The sequence below is a fragment of the Strigops habroptila genome, chromosome 2, assembly GCF_004027225.2.
Source record: "Strigops habroptila isolate Jane chromosome 2, bStrHab1.2.pri, whole genome shotgun sequence".
Classification (NCBI taxonomy): Eukaryota; Metazoa; Chordata; class Aves; order Psittaciformes; family Psittacidae; genus Strigops; species Strigops habroptila.
In genome coordinates, this window is record NC_044278.2 from 1,149,803 (window position 1) to 1,174,874 (window position 25,072).

General features: G+C 38.0%; 1 protein-coding gene across 20 annotated transcripts in view; it reads left to right on the forward strand.

The window, feature by feature from the left end:
- The window catches only part of ROBO2 (roundabout guidance receptor 2), a 1,090,001-nt gene that overhangs the window by 1,055,787 nt on the left and 9,142 nt on the right, over nt 1-25,072 (forward strand). For 11 of the 20 annotated variants that reach the window (XM_030471551.1, XM_030471552.1, XM_030471549.1 and 8 more), the window contains 3 exons: nt 1,502-1,762; nt 5,027-5,241; nt 18,211-18,381. In XM_030471551.1, the coding sequence (XP_030327411.1) occupies nt 1,502-1,762; nt 5,027-5,241; nt 18,211-18,381 (647 nt within the window). Of the gene's footprint in view, nt 1-1,501; nt 1,763-5,026; nt 5,242-13,816; nt 14,000-18,210; nt 18,382-25,072 lie in introns of all 20 variants that reach the window. The other 9 variants (XM_030471548.1, XM_030471544.1, XM_030471547.1 and 6 more) reach the window with 1 other exon arrangement.

Consider the following 25,072-nt stretch of genomic DNA (forward strand, 5'->3'; position numbering starts at 1 on the left):
TTTTTCTCTCAGAAACTGGTAATTCCATCCTTCCAAATCAGAAGCATTAAAGGAGTGTTTTTGAACTGGTTTGGGAAATTACCTGTATAATGCAATGCATTGCTTGCGTGCACTGCAGAAAAAAGGAGTGTACCTTGTCAGCAGTCCTTGAAGGTGGAAAGAATATAAAGTGACTTAGATGATGCTTGGGGAATGGCTTTTGGAGGGCAAGATGGTTTGACAGTGAAAGAACTGTGAGAGCTTTTGCTTGTCTGTTTGCCTTTTGAAAAGAGCTGTCTATCTTGAGGTATTTTGGAATACACTGGGAGTTAAGAAATGTGTGCAGATGCTCAGGGGACTGCAGACTGGATATTTGAAAGATGGGAAGAATAGTGTTGAGATCTTAGTGGTGTGATCGTCAGCAGAGCTGTATACAACTGAAGCTGTGTTCAGATTAGGGCATTACTCTGGGGAGATAACGCACAGGGAGCAACCACAGTCACTATGGCACTGGTGTCTCTAAGGGACAGGGTCCTGGGATGATATTGTAGTACAGCACTGACTTGAAATGTTCTGTGGTGAGTACAAAGACAGAAGAGGGTTGAATTGCTGGCAAATCTTGCATAAGAAGTGGTAATAGAATATAAAGCTTCTGTTTCTAGCCCTGATCAGATGTAGCATCACCTCTTACATTTTTGGTATTGAGATAAGAACCACAAAAACCTATCAGAACAACTCTTATGTGTGAAGAGAGAACTTGGTATTAAAGAATATTGGTAGTTTTTATATTTTTATTCACTTTGGGCAGGCATATTGAAAGTGTTCATAAATTTAGCACTGCCTAGGTAAGTCCCTGTAAAGATTGGTTAGCAGGTGGGGTGCTGGCAGAGCTGTCAACATGTGTGCTAACGTGTTGTATCAGCTGGTGCTGTGACATAGCATATGCTTAGGGTCAGTGCTGCTGCAACATGAATGTATTACACATCATAGTACATATCTATATGCAGTGTGGAAAGACCAGAATTTATGTGGAAAGTGCAGCTTTTTATTTAAGCTACAAAATAAAAACAACTAGTAAATTTATAGACAAATAAAGGGGAGGATAGGAGTAAGGATGTTCATAAGTGCACCTACATAAAGCTCGCTCGGCCTTTTAAGAACGCTGCTATTTTCATGTTTAGGTCAATTTTCATGCGTTCTCTTAGGTTAATGATCCAGGAAGTGAGTTAGTTCATTTTTGTTGTTGATTGTGGTGTAGCATTATCTAATCACCATTAGCAAATGTTATAATGGATCAGTAATTTTTTTGTTGCACATCTTGTTCAAGTTGCTTAGCTGTTGTGGGAAAAATTAAACAGACTCAGTAAAGAGAATTTAAGCAATTATGACCCTATTTTCAATAAATGTTAAAGCTCACACTGCATGCGAGGATTCAGACTGCAGCAGAAATCCTGTATACCCTCTACTGCATGGCAGAGATGAGATTCGATATATACTATACTTACTTGTTTTTTCATTTTAGATATGACAGTGATGGTTGGTGTCCGCCTTTGCCAGTTCAGACCTACCTACATCAGGGCATGGAGGATGAGCTTGAAGAAGATGATGATCGTGTCCCCACACCTCCTGTGCGAGGAGTAGCTTCATCACCTGCCATCTCCTTTGGGCAACAGTCAACTGCAACCCTCACGCCTTCTCCACGAGAGGAGATGCAGCCAATGCTTCAAGCCCACCTTGATGAATTAACTAGGGCTTACCAGTTTGATATAGCAAAGCAGACATGGTAAATGTTTGAAGGGGGAACCTTGGGAAATGAATAAGCATAATAATAATTTATTCCTGGATGGCATAAATGTCGACTGTGTTCAACAACATTTCAGTAATGTTTCCAAAGTAGTAAAATGGAAGAAGTAGTAGCAAAACTATCTACAGTGTGAAGACCTTAAACATTAGTTAGTGCTTTTTAAACAATAATGCTTGGTAATATGTTAAATCTTGGCTAAAAGCTCATAAAAATAATACTCCTCTGGTTTTAACATATGTTCAACTAAATAGTTAACATCAACCTACTGAAAACCTTTATGCAGCTGAGAGTAGTCTCTTTTCAGGCTAGCAAAATGTATGAATTTCCTAGGTTTTTAAAAAAACATTGAGGTTCTAAATTCCTGATTAAAAATAATGCTAGCGCTGAAAATAGCAATGTAGCAACTTTTTACCTTGTGACACAGGGGAATGAAGCATTTGCATCTCTGACTGTAGTTTGAAATGCCATGAATATTTCTGATTCATAGGGAAAAACCGAGAAATAGCAGGAAGGAAGTTGTTAGTATTTACGAAATGGATCTAGTGTTTTAGGGTGCTTTATGCCTATTTAAAGGAAGAACAAGCAAATACCACACTAACATTTCCCCTGCAAAACAAACAGAAGCAATCTCTTCAGGGACTGAAAAAGAACTTGTCATCTGCACCAGGCTGGGGATACAGTGAAGGTCAGTTGCTTTCTGCGTGTTCCCTGAGCAGCAGTTGTCCTTTTACAACTTTTCTACCCAGACAAAGCCTGTGAATCTCAGAGGAGAGGAGCAGAGCTAGTTACCGAATGGCATGCTGCCAGCAGAGGAGCAGCCTTTCTTTGCTGGTAAATAAAGCCACAAAGTTATTCAGCTTGAGCTACCATAAATAGATCAGGCAGGTAGGCAGGCAGTGCCAAATCAAAGCCAGCTGTTTTCCCTGGACTCCATCGAAGCCTCAAGGCTTGTCTGCAATCTGGACTCAATCAACAGGGTACTTTGGTCCTGCTGCAGTGCCATGCTGCCAAGCACGGACTCCGGCCTGCCTGTGGGACAGACCCAAATCCCAGGCAGCAGCTAGACCTGGCCTATTAAAGGTAGCTGACGTCTGAGCCAGCACACAGATGCATACCCTATCTACGCAGTCATCGCTGCTGTATTTTGCAGCTGTTACCCTTTCAAACTTTTTTTGTTTGTTGCCCTACAAACTGTGGGTGCCAGTCTGGGAGTGAATAACAGTAAAACTCTGAAACAAAGCCTCTTCCAGCTGACAGGATAGGTCTTGCTCCCTTTTTGGAGAAACAAAAGTTGTTTGGAAACTTTCACAATGTGCTGAGGAATATACAGTTTTTAACATTGCTTTTGTGTAAGGTCGCAGTAATTGAGCTTGAAATGCTGAAAAAAATATCCAAGAGACAACCTTTCTTTCATACTAGGACCTTATAGCAGATATTGGGATGAATATTGAGGCTTGCAAATACAAGTGATTTTTGTAGTAGTTATGACATGGAATTGTTTAATGCTTGGATATTGTTTGGCTGGACACGTATCATGCTGTTCAGATTCAGTGGAAAGTCCTCCATTGTCTTAAGCGGGAAGGAAGAGTTCTTTTCACAGTTAACCTGTCCACTGTAGTGGGAGGGAAACAGAACAAGAAGATGTCTTTCTTACTGTCAGATAGCTTACTGAAGGAGTAACAGAAGAGAAATATAGAGACTGGCCAACTAGAAATTTAAGAAAGAGCACATTGGAGATTACTGGAAAAGTACATAATCATTATGGCCTTGATCCAGCAAATCACTTAAGTAAATGCTTAACTACAAGTACATGAGAAATTGACTTCAATTGTTCTATCACATGCTTAACACTAAGCATGTACTTAAGTATTTTGCTTGATTGGGAGCTAATCACACTGTTTATTGAGGGTTAGTTAGATGGTAGTGCCCTTTAGCTTAGTGTTTTGAACACTGCATGGCTAAGAACCTGGTGTCCAGGCAGAAAAGTATTCAAGAACTGCTAATCAGGAGGGGGTTGTATATCAAAAGGGAAGCATTTGCTCTGCAAGTAAGCTTCAGAATGAGCAATAAGTTAAAACCTACACCAAGGTAGAGAGAGATTCCAGTGGTACATAACATTTACCGTGACATTCTCAGATCCAATAGATTTATGTTATGGAAAAAAACTACAGTTTGAATAAAGAAAATGACTGCACTCATCAAGTGCAGGCAATAATACTGCACAGTTTTCATCAAAAATGTGTTAGAGCTAGGAATATAAACAGGTGACAGTTGTAATTTTTTCTGTTATGCTGATGTCCAAGCAAGAGACCAGCAGAATCTTGGATCCCATCCAGAGCGCTGCTGATTCGAGTCAGGTCACTCCACCTCATGTACAGCCACCCAAGGATTCCCAAATGCCTAAGTGAGCAATTTCAAGCATGGCACATGCTCTTTCGCCAAGGCCAGTCACGCCTGGGTCCCCTGGCACAGCTTGCTGTGTACCTGTAGTGCTGTGGAGAATGCTACATTGGAAACTGATGATTCTTTTCCTTTCTAGCCTCTCACAGACCATGCAAATTAAGCTCCAAGTCCCATCTCATGCTTGCCTTTGGCCATTTAACTATCCTGTGGTTGTTTTTTATCTTTGTTTTATTTTTTTAATTGTGATTGCTGCATGCAGTAATTTCACACATGCATGCCCTAATACTGCTGCAATTAAATCAAGTAAATTACTTGGAATAAAGCAAAACCAAAAAAGGCCTCACTGATAATGGGTTCACTGAATTTGACATTTTTTCCTTTTCTATTGGTCATTTCCTTCTCTTTAGGGTGACTTCTACTTAAGGGAACTGAGTCTGTTTAAGCAGAAGTAGTGAAATTTAATTTTAGCTCAACGTGTGATTTTGCAAGGTGGAATATTGGGTGAGACACTTACATGCTAGGTTGGGATTCAGAATTGTGCTTTTCCATAGACTTCCCACCTGATTTATGTAGCCTCCACATACATCATTTGTCATCTGTAAAAGGACAATTTTGACCTTCCTCATCCTACTGAAGGACAAGTATATTTAAGACTGGAAAGCATGCAGGTACACTGGTATAAGAAGCTGTGGTGAATAACTGAACTGACTTTTCTTGAGTTTGACCTAATAAGCATGTGTTGTAGATGTACTTCAGGACTTAGTGAAAGGCTTATTTCTGTTGACCATGGGGTAGAAAATCTCATCTTTTCTGATGACGTTTTCCTGTTTGTTTGTGTAGGCACATCCAAAGCAATACACAACCTCCTCAGGCTCCAGTTCCACCCCTAGGATATGTATCTGGAAACCTTATTTCAGATTTGGAAACAGATGTTCCGGATGATGACGATGAGGAGGATGATATTGAAGAAGAAACTGTAGAAATCAGTAGGCCGCTAAGAGGTCTAGAGCATACTCCAGGCTCCAGTATGGACAATCTAGACAGCTCTGTGACAGGTAATCAAACACAGTTAACAGTGACACCAGCTTGTTCCTTACAGTAAAGTCTTTAGTCAAACACTTTCTAAGTGAAAATTTATTCCACTCTATTTCTGTAACATTTGAAATGTGCTAATATTAAACACTAAAGTTAAGGATTTGAAAATACTTTGCTTTGCTGCAAAATGATAAGAAAATTCATGAATTTTAAAAAGCTTTAAAAACTTGAAAGAAAACTCAATTATATCCTAGCTTTCATGAAAAGTTCGCTCTACTGGAGAAGCAAGCCAGCTACATAAAAAGGAGGGGGAAGACCTCAGCTTAGGAATATATATTTCATAGATCAGGAGCAGCATAAAAATGTTATCTTAAAGCACTTTTAGATATTTTGCTGGGTAAATGCTTTCACAGATGAGCACAGGGAAGTTAAAAGACTTCAGAATAAGTGTAGTTAGATCAGCACAACATTTATTTGTAGAGTAAATACAACATTTGTGTAGGAAAATGTGTATTTTGAGCCTACTTTGTATTGCTGAATTTAGTAGTTGTTCTCTGTCAATGAATATATTTAATTATCCTGACATTCCTTCCTTCACTTCTTGTCACCCTTTGCATGCCTTGGAAAGTTACAACAGGGATCATCAAAGGGGACCAAGAAAGGCATGCTAAACTAATGCACAGAACCTGAATGAATAGAGTTGCTGTTGGTGAAACGTAGGCAGCAAAAGACGTTTTTTGAAACCTAAAGATTTTATATGGAAATAATGTACTTTTTCTAAGCATTGGTGTATTTCCCTTTAGGTTGAACTTGGGTCTCTATATACCATATCCATAATGTACAGCTGTAGTGGAGACCCAAATATACATAGTGTTCGTAGCCCATAAAAGCTAGTGGGTTCTTCTTCAGTCTTTGATCTCAGCAGAAGAACGCTGATTGTTAGTTGTACATTAAGGGACGCTTGCTCAGTACAACTTACTACCATAGCGCCACTGAGTTTCATCCCTTTCTGGATGAAATTCTGGACCTTTGAAATTCCAAGGATTTTGCACCCTAGCTTAAACATTGCTTTTCTGAAAACACTGCAGGAAGATGACAGTGATGGAGCATCAATACCTAGAATTTTCTTCCTTTTCCCTTGTTGAATTAAATAGCGTGTAGCTTAATCCCACTTCCCAGGTTTTCTTTCACCCTAGGGCCAGACTGCTTGCCAATCTAATTAAGATTTAAGTATTGTATCTCTGCTGCTGCAATTTGAAATCCAGATTCAACTGAAGGCCATAGAGTTAAAGTTTAAATCCCTGAATTGAGAAGGTTAACTTATTAGTGCATGAGTATGTTAAGTCACTTCACTTGAATTTCTAGGGTAATCTCCTTCGGGCTATAATTCTGCATATTTTTGCATATCTCACTGCTGGTTTAGAAGCCTTCCCATTAGGAATGCAGTAAGGGGTTTGCACTTGTAATACAGCAATAAAAAAAAAAAAAAAATCAGGTTGCTATGTATTTTCCATTTGGTATGTATTAATATGCCAATGTTGATATATCTGCAAATCAGAAAATTAATGTTTTTCACATTTGCATCCTCACCTAATATTTTGGACCACCCTAGCTTGTGCAAAGTAAGAAATGGCTGCATTTCCATTCCAATTTGTAGACTTCTGTGCTTATTACAATTTATCCTTTTATGTATAACATTCAAGCTTGTTATAATAGTTATAAATCTTATTTAATTATTGGAGTATTAAAAACTTCCTGGTGTATTTTTTAAGAAATTGGGCAGAAGCTGCTAATGTAGATTAGGAGTGTATTTAAGGTGGTCTAAATGCATTCCCACTCATCACCACCACTATCTTGATGTGACCTCATCCAGCTGAAAATTAAGGGTTTTCTTTTGCTTTTGCTTGTTTAATTACTATCTGGGTCTGTTCCTTGATCTGGTTCACACTGCATGGCAAGATGTTTGCTGGCACTGCAGGAAGGGAATGTGCAGCTGGAAGGGAAGCAAAATGATAGGCCACCCTTAAAGCATAAAGCCAACACTTAGATTGACTTAAAACAATTACAGAACTATATCCTTATGAAAATACATCCGAAGAGTTCGTCTAAATGATCTGTAAAATAGCAAACTCTCTCAATAACAAAACTATTTCTGGTTTCCTCCATTTCTATATGGGTAAAACCTCAATTTTCTGAAGGCTTGTTTTGGGATTTTTTTTTTCTAAAAGGGGTGGATTATACTTGGGTGTATTGTTCCAAAAGAGAATTTTAATTTTTGTGTTTCCTCTTCTGTTACCTCTTCCAGGCTGCATTTACTGGTGTTAAGGAGGGTATATAAAGTATTACATTCATTGTTTCTAAGCTGCTTCTCATTCTTTAATTTGATTGCTTTTAGAATACTGTAAAACAACTAACTTGTTCTTTCTTGCACTGAGAATATATAAGGTACTTCTTTTCACAGGGCTTTTGGTGACTTACGCAGCATTTTCCTAGGAATTGATATACAATGTTTTCACTACCTTAAACATTATATTAAATAATGGAGGCAAATGGCAACAGCTGACCTAGATGAAGCAATATTAATGTTCATTTTCAAGCACACCTTGTGAGTTCCATGTTTGTGAGGACTCTAAATTGACATTCTTTAGTCCAGACTTCCTTCAAATAGAGATGCTGTATGGTCAACAGGGTGAGCTTCCTCATCCTGTACTGTTAGCATGCCTCAGCAATGACTTGAAGATACCCACTCTTGGAGTGAAATGGTGTTTTGTTCGTTATGGCTGAACTGAGACTGAGGTTTTCATCGAATGCCAAATGTGGGATTCTCTGAGGGGAAGCACTGGTGCTGGGTGAGCCAAGCTCGAACTGTTAAATTCCTCTGAAAATGGAGTGTTGCTCATTTAAACCGTTTGAAAGTCAGGTTATCTTCCAGGCCCTTGATTTTTAGTTACAGCTAACTGAAAATTCAGACAATTTAATCTGTGCAGTTAAGCTTTTCTCTTTGCAGGTGGCAGAGACATAATGTTGACATGTATAATAAAGTGAAAAGAAAGGAGGAGTGCACAGTAACTATATCTTAACATTTTCCAGATATTGCAAAGGAAACTCAACGAGAGAGGTTTAGAATTGAATGTTTGTGGGATGGAATATGAAATTGAAGCCAAAGTTTTGCTTCATTCCCAGCATAGTTTGTTAAGATACTGACTTACTGATTCTGATTTAAAAAAAAAAACAAACTGAAAAGCAGCTGTAAAGCATCTGCTCACTTGACCGCTTGACTTTCAATTCACAATTATTTAGGGTTATTTTTGCTTTTGGAGACACACTGAAGTGTGTGGGTTTTTTTCTTTTGCTAATGTTTAATGTTTGCCTTTATAATGAATTGCAGTGCAGAGTTATGGCATGAATGGTCACGAAGATTCTGTTATATTTAATACACTTAATTAATTGCATATGATGACTGTATAAGAAATCAGTTTGCTTCTCACTGAAATCACTTTGAAAAACACTGGGTTTTGTCAGATCAGAGTATTATGGTGTGGGGGTTTTCTTTGCCCTTTCCTTTATCTTCTCCTCCCCCAGCACCACCAGTGAAGATGGTAGAGAGAGCTGCTTTATCTTCAGTCCTTCCTTTTGACTGAGGGGAGAGAGTCACCCACTAGCTGGCATGGAAATTAGAACAAGCCCTTTTCTACCTAACTGATACAAACTGATATAAGCAGAGAAATAGTCTTGTAAACAGTAGCACTGCAAATGGATAACAATTTTTCAATAGAATTATATAGATCTGAAATTATAAAGACCTCCATAGGCTGTATAACTCAGCAAGGAGGAAAATCCCGTATTTGACATGTTTTGGTCTTGATTAAAAGAATCACTGATCACTGTCTGTATGGTAAAAGTTGTTCATTCATTGTGTCTGAGTACAAATGGAATAATTCTTGAAAATTATACAAAATCATTTTCATGAGCCGTATTTTACCATTGCAGAGTTCAATATTTATATTGATTTGCTTAGGGATACCTATTGCAAAAAATTCTGTTTTATAAGCAGTCAGACAGATTGCATTTAATAGGAAGAATGTGTTTCATGGATTAAATATGTGCTCAGAAAATAGGAAACTGCTACTTTTTGTATCTCATAAAAATGGTAATGCAACAATTAGCAGGGTCATATTATAAAGCACAGACTTTACTCTAGCTTAATGGATCTAGGGATATGCATTCATCAGCAACGATAGATTTAGCATAAAATGACATGTAAATGAATTGATGACTGATCATAAATTAATTTTAGTGCTGAAGAAGTAATAGAGACACAGCAAGATGCCACTTTATCATAGTATTTTACTGCTCAGCAACATTTGAGGAACTACTTAATGTTCTGTGTGCATTTCTTTTCTAACAGATTGAATAAATTTTAGAAATTTTTGTGCCTTTCAGCAATATGGAAACCAAAAAATTTAGAAAGATTGAAAGTGCAAACACCAATAAATTTGGCTAAGTGACATAAATTCATTTTTCATTAAATGTTTATGAAGGGCATTAATTATGGTTGGACCTGTGAAGTGCTAAATAGGGATGTATGATTTTTACCTCCCTTTATTTAGTGTTTCCTGCCTCAAAATACAAGTTTTAAAACCAAAGGGTTATTTCAGGTGTATACATTTAAATATTCGGACATTTATGTTGAGTATAATGTAAAGTATAAGGCCAGATCTCATTTTTGAAGTGTGATCATATTTATATTGTGCATTCAGCCCCTTCAATTATTCTTTCTTATTTTAATGGTACAATGACTTTTGCCTCTTTTAGTCCATCATTTCCACCAGAATCAGCAGACATTCTTTCTTTGTAATCATGACAGTAGTCAGAGATATCCAAAATAGGATAATGTGTTCCTCCTGTTCAAAGGCTAAAGGAATTCTGTAAATTATTTCAGCTGAAGGTGCATCAGCCCCTATGGACTTCATCCGTACTCCACAAATCTCAGAAGTCTAGCCCTGTTCCATCAAAAAAACCTGCAGAGGAGCAGGGGCTTAATATTATCTTGATCTTATGAAGAAAAGCACATAAGCATACACATACAAGTCGCCAGTGACATCATTTGTTAATTTTAAGCATGCACATAAGATTTGTTACAGAGAAGTATCTAATGGAATTTTCAAAAGTGTTACATTTGTATGGAGCAGCTTTTACTTCACAAGTGATCTTATAATTTTTTAAGTAAACCGAGAGTACACTTTTACAAAGAAAAATAGCATTTTTATTGCCTGCAAAATGCCACTAAAAGCAGTAGTATTCAGTATACAAGAAGCTAGCACCTCTATTCCCTTCACCTTTCCGTTAGAGCAAAGAAGCTTTCTGTTTGCATTAGAACCAAGAAATATTTTATGGAGCAAGAAAACAGAGTTCAACTTTTCACAGAGTTGATTTTGTTCTGCATAAAGCATTTACTGCTGCTGTCAGCAAGACTAAAATTTACAGTTGCCAGAAAGTGTAAAAACTCAAATGTGCTCTTGGAAAACACATAGTGAGCTGCATGTAAAGGAGACACTAAAAGCCTGTTTCATTCCATTTCAAAACGCACAGTTGATCTGAAAGGGACGTCAGCGTCTCTGACTCTGCCTTTATTCAGAGAGAAACAAATGTGCATCTGATTTGGAAAACAAGAGGCCAGTGGATGCCTTTAAACAAGCAGTTTACACGTTAACGCAGCTGCCTGGTGGCCTGAGGTGCCCAGGCTGGGCTCCAGCATTCCCATGCTTTCCGGCCAATGTCCACACCTCTGGAGGGCAAAGCAAGCCAGAGTTTTACTGCTGCAAGTTTTGATGAGGAAAACATTGTTTATGTAGGGAAACTGAATAGCTCAGGAAACAGTAGAAATAATGTAGAGATTTCACTATTAGCTGCCTGGTCACATACAGCTTTTGCAGATTGTTAGTATATCTCATACTTAAAACATTGATTATTTTTTTGTATTGGATGAATTTTATTCCAGCTCTTCAAAGAGTAGGTAAAAAGTAGCCACTGTTCTTGGACATACGATGAAAACATCACATCCAAATTATCATGTGTATTATATGTTGTATAACAGCTGAGTGACTGGTTAGCAAACAGACAGAGGAATGTGAGCAAATGGAAATTCAAATCTAAGTTCCTCTAAAACACCCATAGTCTTGTGCCTGTGATACTGAAAACCTATTCTGTCCAGTAAGTGTTTTTATATGTCTCTGTGTGGAGAGTAGTATGTACCATACAACACCCTTGGGCCCTGACACTAGGAAGATACGCATTAAGTTTTTAACACCTGAGTATCATCCTTTGACATCTGTAGGTCTAGTTATATTTTTACATTTCAGCTTGTGCTTACATATTTTGCAGAATATGTCGATAAGCAATTGTTTGAAAGTCCTCAGCTATAGCATTTCACTTTCTTACATCTTCATGAAGTGTTTTATCTGTAGTATCTCTTTTCATACATCATCAATAACTGTTGCTAAGCCTTTTTACTCTCCATTCTCTATGAAGTCCTATCGCACTTTGATTGTTAGTTCAGAAACTGTCTTCTCAGAGGAAATTCAGTTTTAGCCTTCCCTTGCTGTTTTCTAGGCTTCCTTACATCTGTTTGCATCAGGTAGAGTCTGTTTGGAAAATAACAATTTTTTGCATGCTCTTGGCAAGCAGAATCAAACTCTGTCACTCCCTGTTGCACTTAACACGCTTTCTGCCTGTCAGACCTCCATAGACCTCTTCGGTTTCTTTTCGTGTAAGTAGGAGTGCATGGACTTCTGTTATTATAGCCTGCCACTTTGCTGACATTAAAAAGTTTGGTCACTGCAGCATCACAAAATAATCCATTGCTCTTGGGCTTCCTGGTGCAGTGTTCTACTGACTAAATTCCAGTATTAATTTATTGTACTCATGACTTGTTTTTGAAGGATATTTTTAATATTTGACACCACCAATAGTTAATCAGCCTATCCATATGGTACTAAAACGCAAGTCAGTATTGATTTACTAGTTAATAATTTTGAACACAATAATACTTTCTTGGACATGGATTAAAAAAAGGCTACTGTACTGCTACACATCTCACAAACATTTGCATAAATTCAGTTGGTCAAGTCAGGGCCATCTCCAAATGTATCTTCATATCTTTGGATATCAGTTCTTTGCAGATTCACATGGGTTCACTGGTCTTTTTTGGTTTTCAACATATGTATGCCACTGTTTTTAGAAATCATAAGTCAGGTGTTTCAGGATAGGTGCTTGTGCTGCTTCAGAACAATACTCTCTGTCTACACAGCACCATGCAGTGCCATGCAGCACCTCCTGTCTCAAAGCAGTCTGGTAGCTCTGCACCTCAGCTGGACTTGGTAACTAATCAGCCTGGCTGCCCTCTTCCTATAGCAAAGCTAGATACTTGGTGCTAGCAAAGTTTTCTTTGCCTCCTGCTCCACTTCACAGTGTGGAGTTACTCTGTGACATTTAACCATGATTTTTAGAACAGAACAGAACACACCACCATCAGCTCCATCTGAAGCCACAAAAGAAACAGAATTTCAGTACTTCAAAATAGACTTGAACTGAGCCATAGTTTTTGAAAGTATGTTGTACTGACACATTGGGTAGCTGATTGATGCTTCATGCATTGGAAAAAAATAAAAGAAAATATAAATGAAGAGCAAATAAGAGGAATCCTTCCTTCACTGTTTTGCTCTTTACATTCCAGTTACATCAAGGTTTCTATATTTCTTTCATGTGTTTTTTCCAGTATCTGGTTTTCTGACTGCACTTTTATGATATTATCACCTTCCTCTCCTGCAGTGGTGGTAATCCATAGCTAGAAGGTACCATGAGGCCAGCACTGGCTTAGTGGCTGTCTCAGTATTGAATCTGAATATACATAGCTCCATTCTTGAATGTTAATTGTTTCTAACCTTTTAAAAAAGTAACTTTAATCCATTAGAATGAACTGCTTTAGGTCAGATTTCTTCAGGCCAGTAAAATTGCTCATCTATTTTAAGGTTTTGGTTGAGAAAATGACATAATGCCAGTCTTGTTCAGGATAGCTCTTGAAGCCCATATGTGGCTTCAGCTATATCTACTGAGACTTACACTTGTGCTGTCCTAAATTAAGACTTTGTTTTGCAAATACCAAACTAGATGTTGATTTATAACAAGTCAAGTAAAAAAAAACCAAAACCAACACATTCATGTCAATCCCAGGGAAAAACTACTACCTTTCAAATGAATTTATTATGGAGCCTTCACAATTGTAGAGAATATGTATCATTTTGTTTACAGGATCAAAGCAACATGGGGCAAGCTATGAATGAGATCCCACTTAGCTTTGATAGTGCTTTTTTATACCAAGCTCTGTCAGATAAACTTTGGGTTTCCTGTTGTGAAAAGACGTATTAAGTGGGTCTTCAAGGTTTAGCTGAATGCTGCTCTTTTGTACCAAGCTCTGTGAAATGAATTTTGGGTTTCCTGTTGAGAAAGGACATGTTAAATGAGTCTTTTAAGCTTTAGATGATCAAAAAAATATCAAATATGCACAACTCACTAGACCCCTACATTTGTTTTTAGGTTCAATGGTAAATGGATGGGGTTCTGCGTCTGATGAGGACCGTAACTTTTCTAGTCATAGATCTAGTGTAGGTAGCTCCTCAGATGACTCGATCTTTACCAGCGGCAGTTTTGCACAAGCACTGGTTGCAGCAGCAGATAAAGCTGGTTTTAGGCTGGATGGAACCAGTCTGACAAGAACAGGTTTGTAGATTCAAAGTTGATGCTTTCTTGCATGAAGGGTGTCTCTGCCTATTCTTCTCTTCTCAATGAACCTGCATCTCACACCTGTCTAACATGCATGGAATAAGGTGGATGGAGATATTTTTATCAGTATATTTTAAATGAAACCTTGCATTAGGTTTCGGTTTTAGTGATTTGAAGTAGTGAATAGCATAAGGTTTTAATCTGCACTTTCAATCTGCTGCAGTTTCCCTCTGTGCTGACTCTGCTGTAGATTTACTGACATATGCTCGGTTTACTATTTCGATGAAGAGATCACTAATAATTCTCCCGTAGAGTCTTTTGATGATTTTGGTTTTTGCAAAATCTCTTCACAATCGTTCACATTTCCGGTGATGAACAACGTATTTAAACTATTATCTCCATCCCTGCTCTTCTGTTGCATCTCTTCTTGCAAAAGTTATTTTTCTATGAAGTTTTTCTAAGCATGGGGTGGATCGTTGTGCTTTTATTGTTAACAATGCAAACTGTTTAAAGGCCTTATAATAGCTGATTTAAAACCACTTAATTCAATAAGTTAATATATTTTGATAAAATTTAATTTTAATTATGCCAACTGAATCTGCCAAGATAAGTGCAACAAAGGTAAAGTGATTATTGCTTTTGAAAACAGCCAGTCTTCTAAAATGAATTAATGAAAAGTAAGCATAATTTAGTTCATGTTATTAAAGCTCCATAAGTTTTATTTCTAGTAAAAAAAAAAGTAAAAATTATTTTTAAATATTCTATAAAAAATTAATGTATTTGCATTTGCTTTGTCTTATCAAAGTAGCAGAAGTAACTAATTATTTAAATCCACAAATCTAATAGCAAAGAATGAACTTGGGTCATGTTTTCGTTATGCCATCTCAGCTGATTCCTGCCCTTAGGTCCCATAATGTTCCTATTATTTAAAATATTTTACTGTTAGTCTGGTATGAAGTATGTCCTTCAGTAAAATTTGTGCATTTATGAGAAATGTCTCCACGTTAGGGCTGAAACACAGGCTTTCTACATGCAATGACTTCATGGCAAACACTGCCTTATAGGAACATTAGGAATGAAGAAAAGAATCAATGGCAAAGTCCTGTTTGGCTAACAAAGAATGGGGTGGACAGATACAGCTTTTCTCAAATCACTGGGACTTTTGCCATTGACTTTGATCACCCTTAAAAGACAGTTATTTCATCATTAAAAGTAGTTAAAACTCTCACTTGCTTCTTACAGTAGTGGGAAATAGAGTAAATCTGTCTCATTTTTTGGAAAAAGCAAAGCAAAACAAAACAAAAACTGATGTAGACCTTCTTGAATGACAGGAGCAAATCCTTCCCAACCGTATTTGGGTGGTGTTCTTGTCCTCGGTAAAAGCTAATACACAGATTCACCCAAAGTTAATGTGGCTTTTATCAGGCCATTGAGAAGTACAGCTTCCACCACTGACACACACATAACAAAAGTAAATGGGCACACAAACACACACTTTTAAGTAAATATAATTTCTTATTGTAGCTATGTAAATGGAAAGTACAAGAAAAGGATGAGAGCCCTCTTGTCATTTATTTTTCCTAGCTTAATTAGGTCACAAGCGCACTTAAACTGAGTACTTGCATGTAATGCCTCAGACAGACTGCTAAAGTTTAGGGTATCCGAAGTATCCAGCGTTTGTGGTAGAGATTTTTGATTATTACCTTCTTAATCCTTAATGATCCAGCAGGTAAAATGGAAACAAAATAAAACCCATGTGTAAACAGATAGCCCTCCCTTCTTTTCCTCACAAAAACCTCAGCAGATGGAAATAACTCCCCAGTGCTTACTGCAGTATGATACCTCCCAGGGTAGCATGGGTCATCAGACATGCCTGTTATGGACCTGCTGCACCACAATAAACCCCGCATTGTGCAAAATGGTGTCTTGTAGTGGAGAAGCAGCAGTATTGTTTCTGTTCATTGCTCTGGAGGGAATCTGAAGGTCCTGATTCTCTATTCCTTTGCAGTCCGGACAGTTATTTTCACCCTTTCAAAACAGCTGTGAGATATCGCCATTGATGTGAAGGGAGAAGTCCAACTTGATAGTCTCACATGAGTGTGTTTGATTGCCGAGCATAAGAGGCACTGATAAATCTAGGTGCATGGTGTCTCTCCTGCCAGATATTCTGAATCCAGTTTCAAGAAGCCATCGTGTGATTTGCCATGAAGTTCAGACAGCTTTCCTTTCTAATACCATTGGGAAATTAAATCAAGAATTAGTAGATTCATTCTTCTCTTCACTTACACACTAAATCTACTAGAGAGTGTGACACTGCTCAGCAGCTCTTACTGGAAGGGCTGCATACAAATACAAGAAGCTGTAATCAATTATTAGGTGCATTGAAAAATGTGTTTAGGGAGCCTGCACATCATTCGTGTTTGCCCCATGCCTGACTTAGGTCAGTGCTATTTATTTTTCCTTATTTTCATGGAGTTATAAAAGAGAGAATGTTAGGTGCCTATTTCTTTTTCAAACCAACATTCTGAAGGAATAATCTCATTTCTTTAGTCAAGAGAATAAGTGTGAAGACTCTTCATCCTGCACTCACTAGTTGCACTTGCATGCTGCAAGTTTATTTTAGCAAAACATCTGTGCAATTTGCTACGAGCTAGAATGGGATTTCAGGCTCATGTCTGAATTTCTTTGCATTAGTGTTCTATTTTTATTTATTTTTAACTGAAATTTTAATATTTTGTCTATGTCTATTTTGCTGTTCTATCCTTATCTATGAAACAAGGGCTTGATGACTTGTCTTTGCCTGGCTGCAGCTGTGCCAGCTATAGAGGTTAATGTTTCCAGCGTTTCCCCTAATGGTTATTACTGCTTTCTACCAGCTCCAGAATTAGCTGCTTGGGGGGGGGTGTTCTGTAACCCATTTCAGTTAAAATGAGCCAGGTTCACAAAGGCATACCTTCTGTTTAAGTTCAATTGGGCATAGGGAACGTCCACATGAGGGATTCAAACATGGTAACCTCCAATAGCTGGCAGTGACATGCAGCTGGGAGACAAGCCTGCCTCAGAGCAGTCCTCCTCAGGGTGCACATCAGTTAGAAGGTTTTAGTGGAAAACAAAACTCACAGCAGGGTAGATCCTGTTCCAAGTTAACCAGAAGGTAAAAGAACTCCTTACTATTTTGGGGTCAGTTGCCACTTTCCATGGACTTTTACACCATTTGGGCCTAAACTAGGGTTGAAAGACAGACCTTTTGACATTATCCTCTGCAGGTAGTACAAAAACATTTAAGAATTTGAAGTACCAGTTCTAAATTAATTAAAATATACTTGTCAGGAATGACATACAGATGAAAAAAGGAAGGTAAAAGATGGTGATCTTTAGTTTTCATCGGTTATTATTGAACAATAAGCGTAGTTAACTGAATAAAAACATCAAATAAGAGGAAGTGAATGTAGGAAGTGAACTGTGCTCCAACTGTTCCTGCATGATGCTTTTAATGATCTGCTCCATAGAACAGCATCAAAGATTATTTTTTTAAGAGAAATCATGTAGCTTGATTAGTATATATATACAGATACATATATAAAGATACAAGGAATAAATTTAGTCAGAATACATTATTTTTTTAACATGTAAAACCACTGAAAATTAACATGAACATTTTAGCATTTAAATATACCTCCATTTTTATTTCTTAGGAAAAGAGAGCTCTTAAGCATACAAACCTACACTGCTGCATAGCTTGCAAAATCAGTTATGTTTATCTCACTGGAGTTACTCCAGATATACAGTGCATATGAGACCCCCTAAAATGAGAATCTGGCTCAGCAAACGTGAAGGTGAAAGGCAAGAGGAGATAAATTTGACATAATTGCAGAGCTATAGTCCTTCCCTTCTCAAGGCTGAGGAGTTGCTATAACACATCTGCTCAGCACACAGAGCAGGTAGGATTTACGTGGCATACAGTAGTTTTATCACAACAGATGGAATGATTTTAATTATAAAAGTTAAAGATAAAAGAATGCCAAGTTTCTCACTTCACTTGTTGCGGTATGTCTTCGAGCAGTTGTCTTCAGTGGGTACCTCGAGGGGACACTTGCTTGCCTCTGAGAATTAGACCTGATTTAATGTTTCAGAACAGACATTAATAGAACAGCCCATTTCAAGGCAATAACATTGCTTTTTTTATCTGGTTTCTCTTTTTCTTTTAGGCAAATCATATCCTTCCTCTCAGAGACCTCGGCCAAGCAGTCCTTTTTCTACTGACAGCAACACCAGTGCAGCTGTCAGTCAGAGTCAGAGGCCGAGGCCCACTAAAAAACACAAGGGAGGACGGTTGGACCAACCCTCCTTGCCTCATCGCAGGGAGGGAATAACAGATGGTAAGTGGTGTGGTGAAGTCCCTGATGATAACCTGCAACAAGCAGTGGGAGAATATAGAGTAATCTTTTAAAGAATATACATTATGGTAAATTTTTTGCTTGGTGAAGTAGGGTTTCCAGGTTCCCATATGAGCAACATGGCAGTGCTAGCATTGTGGAGCTTGGTTAAGTGAGTCTTCAAGGAGCCTTTCTTCGTTTCAGCTCTGAACATTTTAGCATCTCTTAGGTTTTCTCGGATCTCAGTATCTTACCCAAAAATTACTGCATTATACATGAGTTGACATTAAAAAGATGGCCCATGGTTTATTTTACATTAAATGAAAGTAGCCACCACAAGGAGTAGCAGTATGCCATGAATTCCTAAGGAGAAAGGTAGGGCTAGTCCCACAATGCTTTGTTTTGTGCTAGTTTTAATAGCTGCCCAACAGTTAAAGTAATACATGCTACACTTTTCTCATGATTCTGCCTCATGCCTTGTCCATGCTGCTTCGTTCCTGACATCCACTGACCTCAGCAGCTTTGTTTCTTTCCTTTACGTCTCCACTTCTGTCTGATCACTGCTTCCCATCTGGAAATTTCGGGCATGTTTATTCTGCTCTCTTAATGACTAAGATCAGCTCAGTCTTCCATTGTCTTTGTCTACCTCTTCTTGAGTTTGGCAAAGGACACAATTGCTGCCTGTAACTCTTGGAGGAGGTCTGGTTAGAAAGGTGGCTGGCTGGCTACCTCCCCTTCATTTCTTCTGATCTCTGTCCTGGCCCCTGTAGGTGTTTAAGTGATCAGAGGGAGAAGCCAGCAAATAGAAAAACAGTGTTAAAGGAACCACTAAGGATATCTGTCATGCCACGCAGATGGAGACGTGATCACTTTCCTCATGCTTTCAGTGTTTAAAGTGGTGCAATTCTGAGAACTAGACTATCCCACCTGCCTCAGTGGCTCTCGTGACACTATCTGGACCATGGTAGTGGGTGTGATGCCATTGAGTCTATCTCCTAAGTACACCTTGACAAATCTCCCAGTGAATGGGGAAGGTAAAATTAAAAAAAAAAAAAAAAATTACTTTAGGTTTTAGTATAAACATCTTCCTTATGCTAGTAAAATTTACTTGAGAGTTGTAGTTGATGATCCATAGGAATCATCAAGTCCAACTCCCTTCATTATCTTCTTTCAACAGGTAATGTAGTAGATTTGGTGGAGAGTATGTTTAGTTTTATTTATAATGCTCTATTTATTACTCTAGGTGCATGTATAAAAGGTATTAAGAGCTTGCAAGGTGGACTGTGGCCACTAAAACCACCAGAGCTTCCCTCTCACTAATGTTATCAGGTGTACAGATAAGGTTTTGCAGTATGCTCTGCCAGATTCCTTGTTTGTCAGACCATGAAGGTAGAGAACAGATTCCAGAACTGAAAGTCTACTGAAGGGTTACACATCATGCCCTGTGACTCATTCTCACTACCATATTATTTGGGGAAGCAGCTTAAAGTAGCTTAGGCTCCACTTGTATGGATCTGAATTGGTTTAAACATTAATGCCCTACCCTTGTAGATATATTCCAGAGGCCTCTCTGCTGCACAGATCTGTTAAATGAATATGTCTGTGAGAATAGTAACTGAAAATTATGGGTGTCGCTTGTGGTGCTGGCAATAATCTTTCGTTAACTTAACCCTTCTGTGTGACATATCCTGTCACCATGAACTGTGAGCCTTTTGCACTGCAAATTCGGTGTACATGTGAGTTTGTGGTACACTCAGTATAGTGGGACCTTAATACTTCTGCTTTGGAGTACTATTGCTATAGAAATATTTAACAATAAGGTGGGTAGCAGAAAATTAATGGGATTCCAGTTCAGGTCATGAGACAGATGGAAGTGTGACTCCTCAGGGAGTGACTCCATCATAAAATCTGGCCTTGTTTTAAATTAGTGAAAGAGATCAGGTTTTGAGATTTATTTTAAAAGAGGAATCTCCTATTGTCTTTTATTTGTTCTTTATAAAATACTGATCTTACTGGAGTTTCTTTCATATATTTGCGTCAGAATACCAATTATATACTATTTCCTCCAGCTCTTAGACACAGAGAGTAACCGTAACAGCTTTTGGACACTTTTAGCTTAGGATTGTCTGTTATAAACTAGCTAAAGTGCTTACTATATGTTCCAAAAATGTAGAATGTCCTGGAGTAATAAGAGGACCCTTTCCCATCCTGTCTTACCACAGGAACAAACACAAATGGTACAGCTTTTCCACTTCAATTCTTACTGATTTTTGTCATTAAAGTGTAAGAGCAAGTCTGAGCCACAGCTAAATTTGCAAAAGAACATTTGTCAGTTAAGGAAGCTAAAGATTGCTGCTGCCACACGTGTGTTTGTAAACAAAATGAATTTAGGAACCTCTAGTATACACTGCATGCTTTGTGTGGAATATTGCAATGAATTTGACAGAGACAATACCACTATACTTAAGCTACAGTAAAAAAAAAAAGAAAGTAGGAGAACCTACCTAGGAAAAAGGAGGTAGATCCAACAATTCTGACTCTAATCCAGGCCAGGCCATTCAGCCCTGGGCTGTCCCGATTTCAGTGGGAAACATCACTATTTATTTATTTTCTCCTGTTTTTGAGATGTCTCGAATCCTTTCACTTACAATTGCTTCCTCTTGGATTCATCATGAGCACATACTTGGTTTGTCTTCAAATTCCCAAGCTGGATGGGTCCTAGCATCCTGTGTTTAAGTGTCGTCGCATACTGGGAATCTGTCGTTTTAAATTTTCGTTGACCAAGTAAGCTCCAGCCATGTCTTTTCTCTGCCCTTTCCCATACACATCCTGAACACGTCCTCCTTGTTAACTGTAACCATGTGGGACAGTGCAAAAGGCCTAAGAAGCTGTATTGTTTAGCGCATAGCACACAGATTCCAGACTATGTAAGCATATGAGGGTACAACTTCATGCTTACTTTTGACAGTGATCCACGCAAATCCCCTAAAAGCCTGATTCTTCATTTTCTTTGGTCGCAGGTCAGAATCCTCTAGAGACTGACTCTAGATTGAGTCTTCATATTTGTCTTGCTGTGCAGCTTGGTTTTTAACTTCTGCATCCTAAAAGACCCCAGAGACACAGCAAATCCACAGAGGAAGAATACTTTATGAATCCCTCAGATGATGAAAACCTTTATTCAGAGCGCACACTCCACCATAAAAAGCAAATAGAAGATTTTTTTCTTCTAGTGCTCAAGGAATATTTTTTTTCCCCCTTGAAACAATGTATTCACAAATCGCAGAACAGCGGAATCTGTCATATAGGTTGTGGCACAGTAACTGCATGACTAAAGTTAAAAGCTGGGTATGACGTTCAAAAAAAAAAGAAAAAACAAAGAGGAGACAGAAGGGAAGTATGGTTAGAGGTTAAAAAGGAGAACTGGAACTTAAGACTTCTATTAGCTTTGCCACTGACTTGCTATTGTGTGTTACAAATCAATTTTTGCTAACATGTATAACACTGTAGAGAAGATGCTTATCTTCTGATGCTAGAAAGTGGTTCAGAGGCTTATTAAATGTTGCAGTAATTATCACCCCTAGGAAAACAAATCACTGGCACAGGTAGAAAGAAATGTCCTTACACTTGTAAGTTCTGTAACTTCCTGCTTTTTCCAGTTAATAATGAGAGTCTGTGCCAAAGCTTGACTGGTGTCTGAATCATTTGGCCAATGTTCTGCCTTCTAAAGGAGAGCTGGAGTAATCCCAGGCTGAACATCCATCTGTTTCTTACCAGGCGCTCTGATGTCCTACAGCTTCTCAATCACAATCCTTCCATTACTAAATCAATAAGACCATCACCTCCTCACCAATGCACTTACAAATTGCCTTGCAAGTTTGATAATCCTGCCATTAGAGGCTGCAAGTGGTAGTCTGGATGACATCCCACTGGCCTAGTAAGTTACCAGCTCAGTGAGGGTTTTGTCTGGCACCTGGAAGATAAATGTCATTTAGATGGAACTACAGTGATAATCAGTGAGAACATTCTGGATATCTTCACTGAAAATTCTGCTGAATCCCCAAATTTCTTGTTTCAGAACTTCTCTGAAGTGTTAGACATGATGGAACAAGTTGGCTTGCCTGTATGTGGTAGTAAGTCTGCCTGTTAGGGACTGAGATTACTAGCTTGTCTGATATCTGTTACTCCTTTACTAGCAGTCGAAATGCCAACCATTAACCATCATGTATGTGCATACTTGCAAGTGAGTGTGGAGACACGTGCATAGTCACGTGTGGACATGTTTGGCTGAGGAGAGGAAAGGAAAGGCAAGACAGTTCTCTGAGGCACTGCAGGAAGAAACTCATGACTCCAAATACACGGGGTCTTTATATATGCCCAGGCAAGATAACAGATCATATTTAGTAATTTACCAAAGGCAGAAGATTTTCACTACAGGATTTAAGCTGTAGAGCAAATGAAAAGCCACATTTCCAAATGAAGTTCTCTTCCAGCTTCTTTAATTAAAAAGGAAAGGTAGGTGTTACTTTCACCATCAACTTGAGTGAGGTTGAAGGTGAAAAAGCAAACTGTTTAGTCAGTTGGCTAGAATTAGCAACCGTTCTTACAGATCTTCTCAGACATGTCTGACATAGTTCAGCCTTTCTGTATGCGGGCTGGAGCCAGCTTACATTGATTCCATAGTACCTGTAACTCTTCTAGAATTGTGTGAAGCTTCATTAAAAGGTAAATTTTAGTTTTAGTTTCAACTTATCCACAGGTCTAAAACACCCAAAGAACTTTACAGACATGGTTTTTCATTTCACTTCTATGCATAAGACAATTATTGCACCCATTTTGTGAATGGATGAAAGCAAGAACTATGTTAACAGTAGATCAGCAGCGTAAGTCTACAATAATTTGAGGAGTTGCAGCTAGCTTTATAACATGCAGTATGGTTTATGTACAAACCTTCTTTCATTCTCAGTATCAAATTAATAACAACTATTAGATAGCAATTTCCAGAGAAGGGTATCGTATGTTAAGAAGTTTAATACTGCAGTAATTTTAACTGTTGTTTTTTTTTTTTTTCCCTATGATACTACTTAAAAATTTTGTTTCTATTGAAGGGTAAATATTCTATCTTGGAAAATTGCATTGTCAGATGTCATGTTATGACTGTGTTTATTCGATTCAATGCATTTCCATAAAGTGCTTATAAATCACAACTTCAGTAATCTCTATTTCAAATTGCATAAGCAGATGCCAGTGTTGTGATTCTCTACATTAACTGTTTATGATCGCAGTGAAATAAATTACAAGAAATGCCATTTTGGAAGCCAGCACTATAAAGCAATTTTAACATTGGCAAGCTCCCATACCCTCCTGCTTCCATCTACAGTAACTCATGTATAGCCATTGTCATGAAAGGTCACATCTATATTCATAACTAAAAATTTCTCAAATAAATTAGTGCTGAACATAAAGCATACACCAAGCTCACTGGCAGATTATTATAAGGCTGTTCTAGCCACAAGGCAGATATCTTAATCCGGGATATAGCACTTCAGCTGTGAACAAAAGTATGGGAGCAACATCCAATACAACTTCTTTCCCTTGTAGACATAAATAACCCACACGTCCTCATTTATCTATAAGAGACAGTGTTGATGGAATGACATCTCAGCAACTTTGGAAGCATTTCTGCCCCATATATGAGGTATGAGTACCACCTCTAACAGCAAGGACATGACAAAAAGTCTGCGTAGCATTTTATAAAGCCAAAATACAGACTTTGAAATAAGTTCCCTCCAAAGGCCTCCTTGCTGATTTCTGAAATGAATTTCAGTTTCACTAGCTATAAACATCAGACTTTCCTGCAGGCAAAGCAGAGGTTTACATTTCCATATCTATTGTTGAGCCAAGTTCAATTCCTTGATAAACCTCCACAACACTGTAAGATAAAAAAGACTCAAAAGCAGGACAGATCCATATCTAGTGTAAACTAGCATAGATTTAGTGAATTTGGTGGGGCTGCACAGATTTATTTGGGCTATGAATTGCCCCAAACCATAATTATCAATGAGTGTTCTACATATAAAATATGTATCCAGTATGAGAGATTTTTCATTACAATACTAAAATTGCTTCCCTTCTCTGTTTGTTTTTATTTTGGTTTGGTTTGTTTGTTTCTTACTAATCCGAGGCTTTTCTATACTATTATAAGTCTATCAAATAAGTTTACGTGAAAATCTTACATTTGGAATTATAGTTATCCAGATTCTATAATTAGCTTGGGTCAAGGACTAATAAACAAAATGCACTTTTGCCTCCACAAATGTGGTTAGAAGCTTGATCTTCAATTCTGCAAGCATCTTCGTAGTCTAAGTGTTAAACTTGAAAAGCACAGGAGTTATTAGAGACCAGGCAAGTGCCTTTCCGTGTTCAGCTGAAATTGTATTTGATCAGTTATATTTGCAGGACTGCTAAACTTGAGTGGCCATTATCTTGCCTGTGAAGACTCCAGCTCTTGGCTGAACTTTCAAACAGTACTTGAATAAAATGCTCACCCATTGTTTGGTGGTTCCATTTCAACACGCGTTTTTCTCAGAGGTATTGAGGCTTTTCCAATGACAGTAGTTTTGTGAATAATTTTTCCCCAAATTTTCGTGGCATTTCATTTATTTTGATAAAGTATATTTGGATTTTGAGTTTAAAC